Below are 21,273 nucleotides of genomic sequence, written 5' to 3' on the forward strand. Positions count from 1 at the left end.
CATAAAGGCACGGAAAGTGCCTTTTTGGCAAATACCAACACTGGACCATAGTCAAACAGCAGCACAAAGCTTTAATAAAAGAGTAGGAGGGGAAAGGGTTGGAAAGGAGTCATGTTCACTTGCCACATTTTTGAGATTCATGCTTTCTTTGGGCTGACAGATCAGCTAAGAAGGTCTTAAACTTTGTGACTTTATTTTAAAAAGAAACACTTTTGCTGGTACCCAAGTGAGATCTGAGCAATACACAAACACTTCCATTGTTTATATGGCTCTTACAATTACAGTTAAAGCTGCAGAAGCCCTGCCCTCTTGACCAGATACAAAAGAGGGCAGGTCTCCTGCAGCTTTAACTGTTGGGATGAAGGCAGAAATGCACCAGGTGCTGCATCCCTCTTCTTCCACATCTGCATACAAAGGACACCTGCTGAAATTCCCTTTTCTATACAACTGTTAAAGATACAGGAGCCCTTTCCTCCTTTTCATATGGTCACCCTATTTTATGTAGTACAATTCTGCCATAGTTAGCATTCAAGGTGTCTTTATAGCACATAAACGCTTTTAAATTCTATATTGTTTTAACTTGGATCATGGTTTAATTTGTTTTTAACTGTGTATATTTATTGTTTTATACTGTATGTTTTTATCTGTACGCTGCTCTGAGATCTTAATAATATAGGGCGGGATATAAATGTTTTAAATAAATAAATATAATAAACACAAAGCAGCAGGTTACATCAGAAAGCATGCTGTTTGACTACAAAAGGAGTGCATAACCTTTTTCGTCCCGGGGGCCGCATCCATTGTTGGTGGGGTGCCTGGGAGCTACGCACACACATATACGCGCACATACTCACACACCATCCACAGTAGTTGCAACAAGAATTTACCCAATAAAAACCTGAGTAAACACCACATCTGCAGATGACAAAATTGGGAATCATAGAATAGTAGAGTTGGAAGGGGCCTAAAAGGCCATCGAGTCCAACCCCCTGCTCAATGCAGGAATCCACCCTACAGCATACTTGACAGATGGTTGTCCAACTGCCTCTAGGGTTATTGAATATTTTGGGAGGGGGGATTCTCCAACATCCGTAGAACTAATTGGAGGAAATGTTTAAAATTTATCAGAAAAGTAATCTGGAGAAATTTGAGGCCAGCCCTAGGAAGCCTTATTCAGTGTGGGTTGAACGCTGGCACAGAAAACTGCAGGTTCTCCTCATAACATTTGCCCATTTGACATGATAAAGAACAGCCACAACCGGCACAAGAAAGAACTAGTTGCCATAAGTATATAGCAGCCTCTCTCTGACAAATCTATTTATTTTCCTTAATATTATCAGGCAGCTTTTGGCCTGGAGCTGAAGACCCTGCATGATGACCAAGCACCGTTTCCACATGCTGTGAATATGATCACGGAAGGTCTGAACAGTACACGTGTTCCTTTATTCGAGGTCAGTGCAGGCTTTTCTCGTCCAAGGAAGTTACTGCTTGTCAAACTTATTCAGATGGCGGGCTGCAAAATCCTAGGATTTTTTAAGTGGAGCAGCTCATCATGGCAGTCCCCAAAGCCGGGGAAAGTCCAAAAGTCCCGACAACTGTGTTTTCTTCTCCACCAGGAGTAAGCCTTTTGTGAAGCTAACAGGTCCTAATTGCCCAGTCAGGACTAAGCCATCCCATAATACTTTTACATTGCTTTTGCATGTAAATGTTTTTATATTATGTTTTGTATTCTATTTTTAAGGTTTTAATCTTTTATAAACCACCCAGAGAGCTTCAGCTATTGGGCTGTATAACAACAACAACAACAACATATTGTTCCTGGCAAAATTAACCCCCCCCCCCAGCTACTGTGAAGACTGCAGCTAAGTTCAGAGGGAACAGGGAATTTTGGGAGGTGGAGGTGGGGGTGGAGGAGGATGTCAGAGTCCCTGCTAATCAAAAAATGTTGGTGCTGTATCCCTCTGAGCCCTGGCTACACTTCACCACTGTCCCAGAGTTCCTGGACTCTTGATTCAGGGACTGTAGCAGCGGGATCCTGGTGTCACTCAGCATCAACATGGCAGTTCCATAGAGAAGGAAGCTGATGGCCTCCTTCCTAGAGGAGGAACCTGATCCTCTGCTGCAGTGCCACTGCTGCAAGTGGCCAAAGGTGGTATTACAGCTACAAGTAGGAAGCAGGCGATACAGTGAGGAAAATAATCCTATAAAGCTGCATCTTCTGATCCTTGGTCTGAAAAACTCATCACTTCGGCACAATATTAGATAGTTGTGGATTCTCCATCCCCCATGGACCTACTTGCCTCTAGAATACCAATCCTGGCAGCAATGTTACCATAGACTTCTCTCCCACAATTCCTGCTAGAGCAATAGACCCGACTGCAGACATGCCCTGGATTCCTGTGCTGGTTCTTGAGCTTGCCTTGCACTAGTCAACAGGAATAAAAGGGAGAGCAGTACCAACAACCTCAGGGGCTCTTCTCCGTGAGCCCCTGCCAAAGGAAGTGAGACAGGTGGCTACCAGGAGGAGGAGGGCCTTCTCTGCTGTGGCACCCTGGCTGTGGAATGAGCTCCCTAAGGAGGTTCACCTGGCATCTACACTACATTCTTTCAGATGCCAGGTGAAGACCTTTTTATTCTCTCAGTATTTTAACAATTTATAAATTTAATTTTAACTTTGCTGTTTAAATTTGTATTTTAAAATCGTATTTCTGCACTGTTGCTGTTCCCCCCCCCCCCCCCCGGTTTTGCTTTTATATTGCATTTATATCATGCTTTTATACTGTTTGTTTTATATTTTGAATGGTTTTAATTTTTGCGAACCGCTCAGGGAGCTTCGGCTATTGGGCAGTATAAAAATGCAATCAATAAATAAATGAGAAGAGAAGCAAATCTCACAAGGTGCTGAAGAAATAGTTTGTTGTTGTTGATGATGATCAAAACACATTTGTAGTTGTTGCACTGACACATTTTGGGTTTGACAGTTCTTGTCAGAGGCAATAGTCACTTCTTTTGTCCTGAAAGAGGAGCCCCTTGGTTTTAGGGGAAGCAAGTGAATACTTAATAAAGGAGCCAAGAAAGCCCTCTTCAAGCATTCTAGATGTTATTGGACTGCAACTACCATCATCCTGACCATTGGCTGATGGGATTTGGAATTCAACAACATCTCGAGGTGCACAGGTTCCCCACTCCTGCATTATACTATTTCTTCAGCACCTTGTGAAGTTCTCCAGCTGAAAGGCACGATCACGACAACACCAGCATTGATTGTGCATTCTCCATTTCCCCACACTGACAGCCATTTTTCTTCTGCCGATGTGGGAAAATCCTGAGCTGCATGGAGGGAGATGCTGCTTATGGGAAACATGGGTAGGGGTTTCCTACAAAAGGCATTTATTGTGTGCTTGTCATTCCCTACTCACAGTTGTTTGCGAGTTCTTTAGACAATGACTTGACTTCTGTGCCTAGCCAGCACTTTCCACAACTTTTTTTTTTAGAGCAGGGAAAATGTGAAATTTAATTGTAGAAGTGAAAGGCAGGGTGATTTCCTCTTGTGTATTTGTGCTGTTTCTCTATAGCATTGTGCCACCTAGAGGGTATGTAGCAGAAAAGCAGGAAATAAACACTCCTCGTGTAGTGCTCAGATCTCAGTTCTGCAATGGAACTGACAGCCTCGGGTAGAAAAACTCTAAGACTCAGGCTGGTCAATTCCCAGAAAAACTCCCAATACAATTAAAACAGCTAATATAAATCACAGTTCAATTGCAGCAAATAGCAAATCAGTTGAAATGGTGTACCCACCCAGTTGGATACTTTTACATACTTTTTTTAAAAAGTTGCCAACATTCTAAATGAGAGAAGTGGGCAGCCTTGGCAACTAATTCTCCCTGAGAAGAAAGTTCCACAATGCAGACACCAAGACTGCCTAGATCATACTTCTTTGTGGGAAGGCTAACAGCCACGTCTGCCCAGTGCTGTGTTTAGGTTCTTTGCAGCCATCTTCCTGACAACATCTGTTATCCGTTTAGTATATGCCGTGGAACAGAAAAATTGTAAAAGAGATTCGGGAAAGTGTGAAGTTGCTGCGTCGAACTGGGAAAGAGTGTTTCGAGCGGAGGCGCAGAGCTGTCAAGAATGAAGAAGAGGTTCCATTGGATATTCTCACTCAGATCTTGAAGGGTGTAGGTAGGAGACTCCTTCTGGAAGGAAGCTTGATCGTTTGTATGTATCATTTCATGTACATCTGCGACAGAAGAAAGTAATTCACAGCTCTTGGTTAGTTCCAGTGGTGCCAACTGAAGAAGCTCGTCACAATTACCTTATGCCACATGGCCTTCTGTGAGACTTACCTCCCGGCCTTCCAGGAGGGAGGGGGAATGATCTCAGGATTTCCTGGTTCTGAGATCCTCCCCCTGGGTCCACATGCCCGTGGCACGTCCATAGATGGCGCAGGCGACATATTTTACTCTCTTTTTTTAAGGAGTGCGGCCGGTCACGCAAGAGTGAGGCCCCGCTCCATCAAAAATATAAGTACCACTCGCCAAACCCTCTCCTTGACATCCCAGAGTTGGCGAAATTGCTGCCACCCCCTCCCCTGATGGGCATGGAGCTGCACTGCACAGCTCGGTGCCCATTTCTGGTGCTGTGCTTACTTGCGACTAAGCAGGCACCAAGCGGGACGGGCGCCCACACCTCCCACAGTCTCTGGACGGTCCCAGGACCTCTGGAAGAATTGGGTTTTTCCAGGGTTAAAGAAAACCCGTCCCCGCTGCCCCTGGGAGTCCCAGTGCTTCATTTGGACACCCAGGGAACACCCAGGGACAACCCCAGGGGAAAAGGCCAGTGTAGAAACGGCCTTAGACTGCAATGCTAAAACCCTCGCTAGAGAGTAAGCCCCTTTGACTTACTTCCAAGTAAACATGCAAAGGCATGGGCTGTTATGAGAGTTGACTTTAGTAGTTGTGGTTGTAGGAACTGGCCCTTATTTATGTGCGTGCATGATGGGGGGATTTTGGGAAGCAGATGGTTGGCAGCAAAGCTTAATTTTCCCATCCTGGTACACTGTGGTCCCGATCCGAATTGGGGCCATGTGCATCTTCCCTAGAGTAAAACCAAAAGTAAGGCTCAGCTACATGCTCCATAATTAACATAACACATAGACAGGACTCCTGTGTCTTTAACAATTGTATAGAAAAGCAGGTGTCATTTGTATGCATGCAGCACCTTGTGAAATTCCCTCTTCATCACAACAGTTAAAGCTGCAGAAGCCCTGAGCTCTTGACCAGATACAAAAGAGGGAAGGGCTCCTGCAGCTTTAACTGAAATTCTGCTGAACTTCCCTTTTCTGTACAACTATTAAAGATACAGGAGCCCTGTCATCTTTTCCATATGGTGACCCTATTAAAATTAGGCAAATCGCCTCCTATATTGGTGGTGTTGTGCTATAATTCTGCCATTAGATGGAGATGTTTCATTGATTTGAATAGAAATACAAACTCAGGGCAGAGATATGAAATATTCCTTTCAAACCATGTGGCTGCCTCTGTAATGAGCTGATTGCGGGACAACCTTGGGATGAATATGGAAGCAGAAAACTAGGCATGTGCTCCGCTCCGATTAGAAGCGCAGAAGCAGGAGCGAATTGGCCTGCTCTGCCTTGCCCAGAGGCGGAGTAGAAGCGGACCGCAGACCCCTAGAAGCAAGGCGAAGAGAAGCGCCCATTTTTCGGAGCTCCTCTTTCAGGCGGACCGCTCCGATCGCCATCTTGAAACATTTCGCCCATAGGATTGCATTGCAGAAAAGAATCGGGGATAACTGGGTTGTTTTTGAAGCTATCGTTCTGAAAATTCTTGTGCTCAGAGAGTTGTGGATGGGGGTCATTTTGAGACTACTCTCACCTCTCTGCGTCGTGTGGTTCGCGTGCTATATTTTTTTAAAAATCGGGTAAACAAACATTACAAACAGGGACAGCGTGGGTCAAACGGCGGTTTTCGCCCATAGGATTGCATTGCGGAAAAGAATCAGGGATAACTGTGTTGTTTTTGAAGCTATCGTTCTGAAAATTCTTGTGCTCAGAGAGACGTGGATGGGGGTCATTTTGAGACTACTCTCACCTCTCTGCGTGGTGCGGGACACGCGCTAGAATTTTTTTAAAAATCGGCAGGAAAAATACCTTTTTCGAAGGGCTGAGGGGCAGAGTCAACTCCCGGTCATGATCACATGATCCCAAAGTTGGAGGAGGGGATAGGCAAAACGGATAACTTGGGATTCTGGGAAACTTCTCTTTCTTAATCTGAACGGACTTTTCCCAGTGTTTTTTAAAACAGTAGCCCCACCAAATGCACAAACACAACCTGAAATCATATACTAAGCCAATAATAAGAGAGCACTGCTACCCACCCTAACTTTGGGGAACAACTGAAAAGATGTGGTGCAAGGGGATGAGCTCCCCTAGGGCATCCCATTGTGGACGTGCCCCCACTCTCTCCTGTACTCGGAAGGCCATCAGAGCCTTCCAAAGAGAGTAACCCGGTGGAGCAATGCCTATCATGAGAGTGAGCGGTCTACTTCTCTTAGTGGTGGAGCAATGCCTATCATGAGTTGAAGTGAGCATTTACTCCTCAGAGCTGTTGGTGAAGCAATGGCTTTCATGAATTGAACTGGCAGCTGCTTCCCCCTCCTCTGGGCATGTCCCCCTATTGCTGGAAAAAGACAGATGTAGCCTTTTTTAAAAAAGTTCTTCTTGTTGTTTATTCAGCAACACTGCTGCTTTTAATTCCACCCCTCCTTTGTTTATTTATTTATTTATTCCATTTTATATGCATTACTGGCTTATCCTTGGCTCACTTCCTTATGCCCCCAGAAATGTCTGCTGCCTGCCTGCCTTCCCTCCCTCCTCCCCTGCCCACCTCGCAGGGATGTTGTGTGTGTCTGGCTTTGACTCAGGGGAGAAGTCCTTCCTGCGCTCACTTAGAGTTTTGGAAGTTGCAAATCCATTTTTCAAGTGTGGAAGAAGATTCATTTAGGTTGATCTCTACTCCCCAATTCATGGCATGTTGGGATTTCCTTTGAAATGGCCCCATTGAGATGTCTGCAGGTTTAAGCCCCGCCAAAAATCAGGGGATGATGGGACTGCCTTGAGTCTTGGCGTGTGTGTATCCCTGAATAAGCTTTCATGGTGGTGAGTTTGAGGTTTCTAACGTGCAAATTGATGGAGCTATGGAAAGGGGTGTGAATGGGGTGCCCGATTTTCCTAAATTCCCCAAAAATCAGGGGATGATGGGACTGTCTTGAGTCTCGGCGTGCGTATGTATCCCTGGATAAGCTTTCATGGTGGTGAGTTTGAGGTTTCTAACGTGCAAATTGACGGAGCTATGGAAAGGGGTGTGAATGGGGTGCCCGATTTTCATAAATTCTCCAACAATCAGGGGATGATGGGACTGCCTTGAGTCTCGGCGTGCGTATGTATCCCTGGATAAGCTTTCATGGTGGTGAGTTTGAGGTTTCTAACGTGCAAATTGACGGAGCTATGGAAAGGGGTGTGAATGGGGTGGCCGATTTTCATAAATTCTCCAAAAATCAGGGGATGATGGGATTGCCTTGAAACTTGGCGTGCGTGTGTATACCCCCATGAGGTGTCATGGTGCCAAACTTGAGGTTTCTAACTTTCACAGAAAAAAAGTTGTATACTTTTTTAGCTTAATGCAAGCCTATGGGGGGGGAAACGGAGCTCCGATCCGGATCCGGAGCGGACATGGGCGGAGCGGGGGCGGGGTGGAGCGGGCCGATCTGCAAATCGCGGATCTGGAAGAGAAGCGGAGCGGGGGGTCCGTGCACACCCCTACAGAAAACAGTGGATTACTTTTTTAAAAAGAAAATGTAGAGAAGCTCTAAATGTCCTGGGCCTTGACAAATGACTGTTTCTTGAGTACATCTGAGGCTTCTCCTCTCTTGAGTTCAAGTGGCATTTGCTAGACTGGTGAGGCCGCATCTGTATTTATAGTTTGTCCTCATGTGTCTTGGAAGAGGTACTGTAGGTCAAACTTGCTTTTTATTCACTTTCTTGACAGCACAAGAAGGGGACTGTGAGGAAGAAAACATGCTGGATAATTTTGTCAACTTCTTCTTTGCAGGTTTGTATATGTATACTCTTTAAACATGCACACCCACACCCCTCAATTGACCAAAGAATATCTGCAGTCAGAAACAGGCTTCCACGTGTTCAACCAACTCCGATGCAGACTGCATTGAGATCTGCATTTTTACCCAGGTTGAGGTAGTCATGGTCATTTATCACTGTTCTGTATAAATTATGTTCAAAGCAGTTCACAAAATGTTCACGTGGGCCCAGCTGAACTGGCTGGATTCATATTTTGGATTCATAATGGTGGTTGTAAAGGTCCATTAGCCTGAATGGATCCAGGTTAATGGACCTTTATAGCCACCATTTACACAACATTACTTTTATGGGAAAACCTGAGCTGTGGCTCAGCAAGGGAACAGGTACCAGAGGCAACAAATTTCAGCCACAAGACTGTAGGTATTTCAACTGGACTTCTTTCTTTTACAAAGTGGCAAGTTGCGATTTTACTTTGATTCCTATTCCCCTGCCTCACCCAATTCCAAATCACGTGAGGTACTGGTTCCTCTCTATTCGGCCCTGGTTAGGCCTCATTTAGACTATTGTGTCCAGTTCTGGGCTCCACAATTCAAGAAGGATGCAGACAAGCTGGAGCGTGTTCAGAGGAGGGCAACCAGGATGATCAGGGGTCTAGAAACAAAGCCCTATGAAGAGAGACTGAAAGAACTGGGCATGTTTAGCCTGGAGAAGAGAAGATGGAGGGGAGACAGGATAGCACTCTTCAAATACTTAAAAGGTTGTCACACAGAGGAGGGCCAGGATCTCTTCTCGATCCTCCCAGAGTGCAGGACACGGAACAACGGGCTCAAGTTAAAGGAAGCCAGATTCCGGCTGGACATCAGGAAAAACTTCCTGACTGTTAGAGCAGTGCGACGGTGGAATCAGTTACCTAGGGAAGTCGTGGGCTCTCCCACACTAGAGGCATTCAAGAGGCAGCTGGACAACCATCTGTCAGGGATGCTTTAGGGTGGATTCCTGCATTGAGCAGGGGGTTGGACTAGATGGCCTTGTAGGCCCCTTCCAACTCTGCTATTCTATGATTCTTTGAATTTGTTTCTCTATCCTGCAGGTCATGAAACCTGTGCTAATCAGTTATCTTTCACCATAATGGAGCTGGAACGGCACCCTGAGATAGTTGCCAAGTAGGTAAACTGTTGGCTTGCTGGCTTTTACATTATTTTCGTAACTTGTGATCATAGTTTCTGCAAGTTGCAATTTTCACATTGGCATTTTAAGGTTTGTGACTTGAGGGGACATTTCTTTTTTGTACACAGAAGCAATTTTGGGATTCTTGTCCATACAAATATAGTTATCTATAATTACTGTTATCGCAGCATCACTTTTCCCCATCTGCACAGTCATAAGAATGGTTATTGACTGTGTATCTAGGATTGTCTGATTTCGTAATGTAACGTTTATCCGTATGAGAGATAAGTAGCCATAGACAGTGAGGACTACTTGTGTATACAAAACAGAATTGTGTGTACTGGATCTCAGGCCTTAATTGCTCAAAAAGAAGCAGTTAGAACTTGCCCAACTGATTCATGTGAATATTGTATGAATATCCAGATTGCTACTTTTCTTATAACAAAGGAACAGCTGCTAATGAAATCAATTGAAAGAAAAGTTTAGTAGTTTCTAACAATTAAAAGACCACCAATATTATGCAGCAATCCAGTTCATTTTTAGCCTTCATTAGGGGGCTTACAGAATCAAAGTGATTTTCCAAATCAGTGAATTTACATTTCAGGAGAAGACATGAGCTCATTCCTGGCTTCATAAACTATGGAGAAGAAATACCAGGACAGGGGGCAGAAAGGGCAAAAGGAAGTTCAGGGTTGAGGGGGGGCGGGAAGGTACATGAAAAGTGACTTCATCTCAAGAAACCAGAATAGTCCAGCACTGATAGAGCAGGATGTTTATTCCTCCACCCCTTCCCCGCTGCACCTCCTATGAAACAAACCAAAGTAAAGCATGTTCCCTCAAGAAGTTTAAAAACCACTGTCCCAGTTATTGATAACTCAAGGCCTACAATTCAGTTTCCTTAATACTGCCTACTATCAAGTGCAGTGTTAAGCAGATGAAGACAATTAATTATGGCTGAAGACAGATGTAATATTTAAAGAGTGGTCAGAGTGGATTCTTCGCCTCCAGTATGAGCATGGTTTCTTCTGTCTTCATAATTTACATGATAAATACAGTATATATTTTATCAAGTTGAATGCTGGGTAAGCCATTAGTGTTGTCTCTTCCTGCCTCCTCCATGCGGTAGTAGGTAGCCTATGATGGTGGTGGTAGTGATTGGATTGTAGGTACTGAATACAGGGAGGTGGGTATGCAATCGTTCATCCTTCCTGGATCTCAGTCCATTCACAGTAGAACCACAGGGCATTTTGCCTGGGTAAAAGTTATGGAGCAGAAAGTCAATCTTGATCTTCTCAAATTCAGACATTTAGCATAAATAATGAGTAGCTAGTTGATTAAACAAAGTTTCTCCTGCCTGCTTCTTAGACTTCAGGCTGAAGTGGATGACATCATTGGCATGAAGAAAGACATTGCCTATGAAGATCTTGGGAAGCTCAAATACCTGTCACAGGTAGATTTGAATAAAAGGCCATAGATAACACAGAGATGCTCTGAATATTCCTTGCTATGCTTTAGTGCAGCTGATAAGACAAATACATTGGTTTTCATGTGAAATGTGAAGCATGATGCTGGCATCATATGAATATCTCAAACAACATGAGAAAGACGCCTCATGCTGAAACCTTGTAAGAACGTGTAATTGTTGAGCAAAATTATAGCAGCTGTATATGTGATATCTTTTATTGATCAAAATTCTGGACATGGCAAAGTTTTGGAGTTCCACACTCCTCTAATTTTGTTTGTTCTGTTCCTGTGACAGAAGGGCAGCTCAGTAGGCCAGCCAATCATTGATAGATGTTTCACCACAATAATGAAATCCCTTAGTGTGTGTACATATGGCACAGTAAATGTGACATGGTTACTCATTTGTTGTGCACAATCAATACTTCTTCTCTTGGGGAGGGGGTTTACTCTTATGTTGTTGTTGTTGTTATTATTATTATTATTATTATTATTATTATTTACATTTATATACCTCCCCATAGCTGAAGCTCTCTGGGCGGTTTACAAAAGTTAAAAACAGTGAACATTAAAAACAAATATACAAAAATTAAAACCATAAAAGCACAAAATACAAACAAAAACAGACAACATCTGTTTAAAACAACTATTCTGGGGTCAGTTAAAAAACTCAGCATATGCTGTTAAATGCCTGGGAGAAGAGAAAAGTCTTGACTTGGCGCCGAAAAGATAACAATGTTGGCGCCAGGTGAGCCTCGTCGGGAAGATCATTCCATAATTGAGGGGCCACCATTGAAAAGGCCCTCTCCCTTGTTGCCATCCTCCGAGCAGCCCCCAATTAGCACCACCACACATGGGTAGAGGTGTTTTAAATCTTCCCCGCATTCCCTACACAAGGATTAGAAAAAGAAAACAAAATGGTGTGCAAGAGGGGAGATTTAGTGGGGCCATGACTGAGTGAGAAGGTTTAAACCTCCCCTGTGTGTGGTGCTCCCAATCCAATTTGGAGGTACAGATACCTTTCACTGAGGTAAAACATTTTGTTTGGAGGTCCAGATACTTACACTGAGGTAAAAAAAAAAACTAGTTTGGAGGTTCAGATAGTTACACCGAGGTAAAAAGAAATCTAGTTTGGAGGTCCAGATACTTATACAGAAGTTAAAAAAAACCCAACTAACCAGGATCAGCTGCACACTATGTATTTAACATGACATGTAGTTTAATCCTGAATTTATTTATTTATTGTATTTATTGCATTTATATACTGCCCCATAGCCAAAGCTCTCTGGGCAGTTTACAAAAGTTAAAAACAGTGAGCATTAAAAAGTATACAAAATTTAAAATTTATACCAAACTAAATCCTCCTCCCTCTCACACAGTTTTGTGAACTTCCATTTTGCTATTAAAAAGGGAGTGTGGTGTAGTGGATAGAGTGTTGTACTGGGATTTGGGAGATCCAGATTTTAGCCCCACTCTGCTATGAAGCCCACTAGACGATTTTGGACCAGTCACTGATTTTCATTCTAACCCATCTCACAGCGTCCTCTCACAGGAGAGGATGAAGACCAGGTAAACCGCCTTGGGTTCCTTGCAACCGAAAAATGGCAAGATATAAATGCAATCATCATCGTCATCAACAACAACACCTGTCAAACTTGCTATCCCTTTCACTCACTGTTAAGTGTTGTGGGGATGTCAGGCTATTGTTGCTGAGTCAGGCCTATGAGACCATATGAGGAAGATCACTCTTGGTGAACTAAAGCTGAGGGTGAGTTATTTGCTGAAAGTTTTCCAATAAAATCATGACTGAGCTGGAGTTTAAACCATGGGGCTCCAAATACAAGGATGCTTCCAGATGTGGCTTTTAAGGTGCCATCTCCTTGCCTCATTCGTAGAAGTCCAGATGAAGTCATCTTCTACTTGTGACCTTCCTGTGTTTTCTCTTTACTTCTTCAATTGTTTTCTTTAACACAGAAAATCCATTAAGGAGAAAAAGATGGAACAGCTGAACAATGCATTTGAATTTCTAGCGATAGGAGCCCTGATCTGGAAGCACCCCAAGTCTGTCTGTCTACCAAATCGTGCTAGTTCAGAAAGAAATGGCTCTGTTGCCTACATTGTGTTAAATCCATTTCCATTGTTTCAGGTTCTCAAAGAAGTCCTGCGGCTGTACCCACCAGCTGCAGCCACTCTACGTCAGACAAGAAAGGAAGATGTAATTGAAGGGACCAAAATTCCAGAAAACACCACCCTGATTGTAAGTCTTTTAATTGGACTATTATGAACAGTTATCTCAAAGATACTAGCATTCAACACAAAACCTTCAGACATATAACTAGTATCTAACCAGTATTAAAAGAACTATTAATACACTGGTTAGCAATTCATTTCAGGGCAAATTCTAAACACTGTTTTTAACCTTTAAAACCCTACGTGGCTTGGAAATGAGGCATCTAAAGGATTGCCTCCTTCTACTCCCATCTTGTGAGATGAGGCAGGTGGGAGTTCTTCTTCTTCTGAACAAGCTCCCCAAATTGCTCTGCAAAGCACCTTCGTTATGATCTTCAAGTGAGAGGTTATATGTTTTCTGTTCAGCAAAGCCTTTAATATTAAAAATAAACATGTGGGTTTATGATTTTAGGTTCTTAGGTTTTAATGCTAATGATTTTGCTGCTTTTGTTTTATTTATTATTATTTATTAATAATATTTATATACTGCCTTTCTGTAAATGTCACCAAGGCAGTTTACAACAATTCAAATCAAAGCAGTACGATATAAAAACATAAAAGCCTATTAAAACATTGAAACAACATTAAAAGCACTATTCACAATTTAAAAGGTGGAATTAAATTGTCTTCTTTCTAAAATTCTGAGGGAGTGAGGAAAGAATCTTAGCTCTGAAGTGAGAGTATTCCACCCCTTGGGAACCCTGGGCAATATTGGGTCTGTGCAAGCAGTGGTGTCCTCTCTTCTAGACCTTAAGAACTGGACAGGTTCATAACATGTAAGGCAGTCCCTCAGACAGCCAGGCCCTACGGCTTGAATTGTGCCCAGAAACACTGGCAACCAGTGCAGATATTTCAATACAGGAGAGATATGATCACGATACCTACATCGGTTAATAGCCTAGTTGCCACATTTTGCACCAATTGAAGGTTATGGATGTTTTTCAAGGATAGCCCTCCATACAGTGTGTCAGTATAGTTTAACCATGATATAACCAAGGCATGAAAAACCGTTGCCAGATCAGATTGGTCCAGGAATTGCTGCACTGGTGCAGTAAATGTAATTGTGCAGATGCACTCTTTGCCACTGCCTCCACCTAAACATCCAGCGACAGAGCAAGATCAAGGAGCTCTCCCAAGCTAGATATCTTTCAAAACAGGTTAAATCTCAATCCCTAAGCTAGGCTTTCTACTGATCAACAGCATCTCCATCTTGTCTGGATTTAATCTCACCTTGTTTATCCTTATCTATTTCATTATAGAACCCAGGCAATGTTGAAGGGTGTTGACCCCTTCCTTGAAGTTAGGTGACAAAGAGCAGTAGAGCAGAGTGTGAACTCATTCCAAAGCTCAGGACGACCTCTTCCATCATTTTCAATATATATTAAATAACTCAGGAGATAAGATAGAACCCTGTGCAACACAGGCCAATGTCTGTGGTGCCAGACAGGGGTCTCCGAACACCACCTCTGTCTGGAGACAACCTGGTGCAATTCCACCAGGCAGTGAAGAAGGCTATTGTGGTCGATGCAAAAGCCACCAAGGGATCCAAAAGAACCGATGGGGCTACACATCCCCCAACCAGTTCCCCGGGGTATTCACCAAGGTGACCGAAGCAGCCTCAGTCCCATACCTGAGCCAAAAGCCTGGGTCAAAATAATCAGTATTCATCATTCAGATGTGTTTGGGTTGCAACACTACCATCTTCTCGATTACTTTGATTCAGAATGGTACATTTGAGATTGGCCTATAACTTCCCTTTCGGGATTACTATCAGCTTCTTACCACGTGGTTCTTTCTTTTTCCTTTGTCGGAAAGGTTTATGTTTCATTGTAAAGCCACTAGATGGTGCTATATCATTATCTGCTAAAGCCTGCCATATTGTCAGCACACCTCCCATTCATATCGGGAAGAGGAAAAATGGCAGACTTTCGTTGTCATGAAAAACAATGTAATAAAGGTTGTAAAAAGCGGAAGGTGCTTTGAAGGGTGACGATGTCATGTACTTCTGTAAGTGGCCAATTATGAGCTCATGATAAATGCCTTGTGTAGAAATGGCCTTTGTCTCCCTTCATTGTCACGATGTAGATCTCCTATTGGGCTCCAGTCTGTGTTTGATCTGATTCATGCTGGGTTTTCTTTCACTGGTGCTCTTGCTGTGATACCTCCTGTTTATTGCTGTCAGCTCCCTCTTAAATCAGGGAATTGACCTGGCTCTACCAGGTGGCAGGGGGCACTTAGGAGTGATAGGGTCAACTTCTGGGTCATTTCCATGTTCCATGCATCAGCTAGGGCTTCAACAGCACTGCTGACAGAGAAGGCAGGAAACATCCTAAGCACACTGAGGAAACCATTCAGATTCATCAAGAACTTGGGGTGAACCATTTTAACTTGTCTGTCACCCCTGAGCAGGCTGTCAAAAGCAGCCAGTCCAGCATTTTAGGGTTTTGTAGTACCCTATTTCTTCGATTCTAAGATGCACCTTTTTTCCCATATAAACATCTCTAAAAATGGGGTGTGTCTTAGAATCGTAGGTGTGTTGTAGGGTTTTTTTTCTGTTGGTGGTACTGAAATTAGTGTGCGTCTTACAATTGATGGCGTCTTACAATCGAAGAAATACGGTATTGTAGGTTTTTAGTTACTGTTTCATTTTAAGTATGTCACTATAAATACTTCAGCTGAAAGGCATCTAATGGATTGATAGATGCTAATGGTAAAGGGAGTTTTAAATTTATTTGGGATTAATTCAAGTTCCATATGCAAAATAGAGTTCTAGCCTTTCTGCATCTGAGTTAGCTCTTTTGGGAATTTGGCTGATGTACAAAGAAGTCTGTAACAAGGGGCCTGTCTTCACGGCGCCACTTCACTGTTCCTTCCTGGGATGGGGGCAGGAAATATCCACCCCAAGCCTGCCCTTTTCCGGGCTTCTGGTGACCAATCACCAGTTGCCATCTGCCCAGGAATGCCCCCATAACGACCCTGGAGCGAGGTCACATGGCTGAAGGGCTGTGGTGACCTTGCTCCTTCTGGGAAAGTCGGGTAAGTCCTCAACTTTTCCAATGCGCAGCTTCAGAGAAAAGCCCCACGGTGACTGCAAATTGGCAGCTGTGTTGTATAACCGATGCAGCACTGATTTGCAACCACCATGGGGCTTAGAAGACCTACAGACAGCCAATACAGACTGTCTTCCAAGGGCAGGATTATACCTTGAATTCAATGAAGTAAAACATATCCACATTTATTTATTTTTTTAAAAAAATGGTGCAAAGGATCCAAATAGCAAGAGTTTGTGTAAGAATGCCTGGAGAAAGATATCAGGATTTGCAGTCTATTGCAAATGATCAAACTTTTTGCAGCTTACTCTTTATATAGAAACGTAAAAGGCTAATCTTCTCTTGGCAGTTCAGCACATACGTAATGGGACGCATGGAAAGGTTTTTCAAGGACCCGCTTGTCTTCGATCCGGATCGATTTAGGAAAGGCCAGCCAAGGTGATAAAATTGTGTTAAACATTCATTTGTTTTAACAACATGAATATTTTGCAGCATATATCAAAACATTCACCATTTTGCTATTTACTACAGAGCGTCTGGAGATGGGCCTCTTGAGAAGGCTTGTTTAGATGTTCTGTACTTGGAAGTGATGGAAATACAGAGGATATTTGGATATTGACTGAAAGTTGCCTTTAAGATTTACTGTTAAATGTCTGACTTTCCTGACATGTCATCCTTGGCTCTCATGTTTCTTAAGAATTACCAGTAAACATTCACCAAAATCTGACTTAATAGGTTTTTTAAGTGACCATGAAAAATATGTTCTAGCTTTCTTGTCTGTCTTCAACATCTTGATCTAGAGCTCTTTCAGACAGGGGGAAACCTGCCCAGAGAGCTTTGACTATGGGGCGGTATATAAATGCAATAAATAAATAAATAAAATAAAATAAAATAAAATCACATTCCCGTACCGTCACTCTGCTTCCAGGTTCACTTCTGCATTTAAAAACAAGCTGAATTACGCAGGAAAGAAAGCAGTGACCACTTGGCCTGCAATGTAAAATCTCTCAGCCCATATAGTTTAATTAATGGGACAGCACCCTCTAGTGGGTATTTATAGCACAACTTTGACTGCACACAGCAGAAAATCCTGAGAAATACCAACATATTTCAGAAGAATCGGGATTTCTGAGGTTTATTTTTTTATGGAAAAAATGGGGGGAAAGAGCAGGAGATACACAGGAGGCTCACTGTGTCATCAAACTGACTCGCAAACATCTGTGAGTGGCCAGTCATGAGTGTTCTATATATCACCCATTTAAAGAAGCCCCTAGAGAAATCAGCATGTGGAGCTCTTAAAGGTATAGAAATAAGCATTGTCACCTGTTGCTCTGTGCAGATCAAGCTGTTCTTAAAGACACAGGAACACATATTAGTGGTAATTGTTGGCAATCTTAATATCTATGCATGACATAGATGAAACTCGGTTTTAAGTATAAATGTTTCTCATTTTGACAATACCATCTCAGTAAATGTCTTGTGTTTGGGTTTTCTTAGGCCCTACTTTTCATATTTCCCATTTTCCCTGGGACCTCGTTCCTGTATTGGGCAGAAATTTGCACAGGTAAGCAAGGCAGAAATGTGCGTAGACAAGCCAGGCAGGTTTTCCCTGCTGGTTGTGCATATCTCTTTAAAAGCTTGAGCTACAGCTGGATTAGACGCAGCTGAGCCATTGCATGGCCATTGGGCTGCTTCACTGGTTCTTTTGCTGGAACTGTCTTCTGCCTATTATTATGGTGCAAAATTAAACTCCTGTTTGCTGCAACAGACAGAGGAAGGTGGCAAAGTAACTGGTGGCTCAGCAAAGTGGGAGGAGCTGCTGCTACACAAATGGTCCCTCAGTGTTTAGTGGGAAATGCACCCTCTTCTAATGGCTTCCAATGTTGTCTTACAAAAAATCAATGACACAATATTGGGAAATAAATAAACATGTAACTTGCCCAAGAACATGAAAACAAGACATGTTTTCATGTCACACCAAGCAGGTCATAGCACTATGAAAGTGGTATACTGTATGTGTCAGTGGTCCCTAACAGTTGTCAGTGCACTTCAATACCGCTATAAAGCAGCAGTGTGGCTCCTGCCTTTTATATACCGCTTTCATAGTGCAATATCCTGCTTGGTGTAGATTAGGCCTATGTCTTCTTTGTCAAAATGGCTAGAGCCAGCTCACCATTTTATTTTTACTTTTATAACAGATGGAGGCTAAACTGATAATGGCCAAATTTCTGCAGTGGTTTGAATTCAAGCTGGTTCCACCACAGAGCTTTAAAATTTTGGATATGGGAACGCTGAGGCCATTGGATGGCGTAGTATGCAGACTGAAACCACGACACCAGTTTGGTTATGAAGATTAAATTAAATAATAACTGTGGTGGGGGTATTGTCAAATGTATTTTGGAATTCCTACCAGAATGTGTTTAAAATGCATTTCTTATTCTCAGTGTAAATAAATGTCAACACACACACACACACTGCAATAATAAAAACACACACATTTGAAATCTACAGAAGTCATAGATGATAAAGTAATGAAAACATCTCTAACACTGAGTTTAAATATTTACAGGCCCAAGTTATGCATGTTTGCTCAGAAGTAAATGCTGCTCAGTTTACTGGGATTTCATTTATAGATCGGTGTTAACAGGATTTCATTTATAGATCGGTGTTAACAGGATTTCAGTCTTAATCTTGGGCAAACAATTCAGTCAGAAATCTAAGAAGAACTGAAGACACAAGACTCAACCAAGCAAAACTAACATGAGTTAATTGATGCTGAGTTCCCTATGTGTATATAAAAAAAAACTTGGGCCTGTGCAAAAAGGATCTTTGTCTTCTGATTTAATTTCACTAAAAACAACCATTCCCAAACTATTTCTATCCATTCCTGCTTCAGAAGAATTGTATTATTTTCCAGGGTCTAGCATGACCTAAACTAGCAGCAACCAGTACAATTTAGTAGATACCACATATTAAGTTCAGAAAACAGCTGGTCTAGTACAGCCTTTCCCAAATTGGGTGTAGTTTTAGACTACAACTTCCAGAATTCCTGACCATTGGTCATGCTGGCTGGGGCTTATCGGAGTTGAAGTCCAAACTCCCTTGGGGAGAGGCGCCATCTTCTGAAGACTCTCAACTTGTTGAGAGTTGAGATCTGCATCAGATCCGACAGGTCCACAGTATCTGGAAAATTGGGGAAGGATGGTCTGATGGGGCAGAAATATTTAAGGCACAATCTTATGCATGTTTATTATTTATTTTATTTATTTATTACATTTTTATACCGCCCAATAGCTGAAGCTCTCTGGGCGGTTCACAAAAAGCTCTCTGGGCGGTTCACAAAAGCCATAAAAAGCCATAAAAAGTCCTACAACTCCCAGCATTCCCCAGCCAATATGGCTGGCTGGAGAATGTTGGGAGTTGTAGGTCTTTTTTCTATCTAAATTTGCATAGAATTGTGCTGTAAGTGTATCATATCTTATTTATAAATGGGTTTAAAGGAACTGCACTGGCTGCTAATATGCTTCTGGTCCATCTGCTTAAATCCTAAGGTGACTAACTGCCTGATTTTGCCCGGACATGTCTTCCTTTTCACAAGCTTGGGTGGAGGTGGGGATTTTAAAAAGATTTTAAAAGGTCCGGAAAAGGTGCGGGGGCTGCGACACAGTGCCCCATGTTCTGATTAACAAACTAGTTAAAAGTGGGCTAGTTGGAACAACTATTTGGTGGATTCACAGTTGGCTACATAAACAGACTCAAAGAGTGTTTATCAATGGTATCTTCTTAAATTGGGGGAGGGAGGTAAGGAGTAGGGTACCTCAGGGCTCAGTCCTGGGCCCAGTGCTCTTCAACATTTTTATTTGATAAATAAAAGAGAAGGAGGAGGGCCTTCTCTGCTGTGGCACCCTGGCTGTGGAATGAGCTCCCTAAGGAGGTTCGCTTGGCACCTACATTATATGCTTTTAGACGCCAGGTGAAGACCTTTTTATTCTCCCAACATTTTAACAATCTATAAATTTTAAATAGCATGGTTTTAAATTTGTAATTTTGCATTGCTGCTGTTTTTATCTGGTTGAGCTTTTATATTGTATTTTATATTATGGTTTTATACTGTTGTTTTATACTTTGAATGGTTTTAATTTTTGTGAACCGCCCAGAGAGCTCCGGCTATTGGGCGGTATAGAAATGTAATAAATAAATAAATAAATAAATAATGATTTGGATGAGGAGGTGCAGGGAATGCTTATCAGATTTGCAGACAACACAATTGGGTGGGATAGCTAATACCCTGGAAGGCAGAAACAAACTTGAAAGTGATCTTGATAGGCTGGAGTGCTGGGATAAAAACAACAGAATGAAATTTAATAGGGATAAATGCCAAGTTCTACATCTAGGAAAAAGAAACCAAATGCAGTTACAAGATGGGGGATACTTGGCTCAGCAATACTACAAGCAAGAAGGATATTGGACTTGTAGATCACAAGCTGAATATGAGCCAACAGTGTAATGTGGCTGCAAAAAAGGCAAATGCTAATGGGCTCAAGTTACAGGAAGCCAGATTCTGGCTGGACATCAGGAAAAACTTCCAGATGATTTTAAGTCTTGTGAGACTTGAGATGATTGCTCCACCCACCCACACTAATCAAGGCCTTTTAACACAGATGTTCTCCAGCCAGGCATGTGAGGAAGAGCTGGAGCTGCTGGATCTCCAAATCAGGGAGGTGGGGCCAGACAGGGAGCAGTGGGATCAGGAAAGAAAGAGGTGAGGAAACTGAAGTGAACGGGGTGCGGGTGGGCTAGGTGGGAAGAAGGCTGGGGGCAGAGCTGGCCAAATGTTTCATAAACATACATGACATAAAAGCACTGCATGAAGACATTGCATCTAAGGGAAATGAACACACAAGGAAAGAAAAAGAAAAAAGAAGGAAAAAATAAAAGACAATATAACAACAACAACAACAATAATAATAATAATAATAAGAAGAAGAAGAAAACAAAAGAAAAAGGGAAATACATAAACCAAGGTTAAGGTATGTGTGTTTGTATGTTTAGAGTGAGTGAGTGTGTGTGGTTGGTATGGGTGGATTCAATATAAATGCTTTTCAATGTATGGTGCTGCAGCTTAAGATGACACTGATGATGATGATGATAGAATACACATTGGCATTCGTTATTTGCTTGTTTGTGCCAAGTGTTCCAAGGGTTTTTTAATGTTGGGGTATATATCTGTATATCTATCATTAGATCTTA

The 21,273-nt window shown here is 42.4% G+C and overlaps 1 protein-coding gene across 3 annotated transcripts in view; it reads left to right on the forward strand.

Moving 5' to 3' along the window:
* The window catches only part of LOC134393118 (cholesterol 24-hydroxylase-like), a 29,418-nt gene extending 9,168 nt beyond the window's left edge, over positions 1-20,250 (forward strand). For 2 of the 3 annotated variants that reach the window (XM_063118043.1, XM_063118044.1), the window contains exons 7-15: positions 1,341-1,451; positions 4,026-4,182; positions 8,067-8,129; positions 9,207-9,279; positions 10,649-10,733; positions 12,891-13,001; positions 16,373-16,461; positions 17,521-17,587; positions 18,222-20,250. In XM_063118043.1, coding sequence (XP_062974113.1) covers positions 1,341-1,451; positions 4,026-4,182; positions 8,067-8,129; positions 9,207-9,279; positions 10,649-10,733; positions 12,891-13,001; positions 16,373-16,461; positions 17,521-17,587; positions 18,222-18,380 — 915 coding nt within the window. In that variant the 3' untranslated portion in view covers positions 18,381-20,250. The remainder of the gene's footprint in view (positions 1-1,340; positions 1,452-4,025; positions 4,183-8,066; positions 8,130-9,206; positions 9,280-10,648; positions 10,734-12,890; positions 13,002-16,372; positions 16,462-17,520; positions 17,588-18,221) is intronic. The other variant, XM_063118045.1, reaches the window with a different exon arrangement.
* The last annotated feature ends 1,023 nt before the right edge of the window (positions 20,251-21,273 follow it).

The sequence above is a fragment of the Elgaria multicarinata genome, chromosome 2 (assembly GCF_023053635.1).
Source record: "Elgaria multicarinata webbii isolate HBS135686 ecotype San Diego chromosome 2, rElgMul1.1.pri, whole genome shotgun sequence".
NCBI lineage: Eukaryota > Metazoa > Chordata > Lepidosauria > Squamata > Anguidae > Elgaria > Elgaria multicarinata.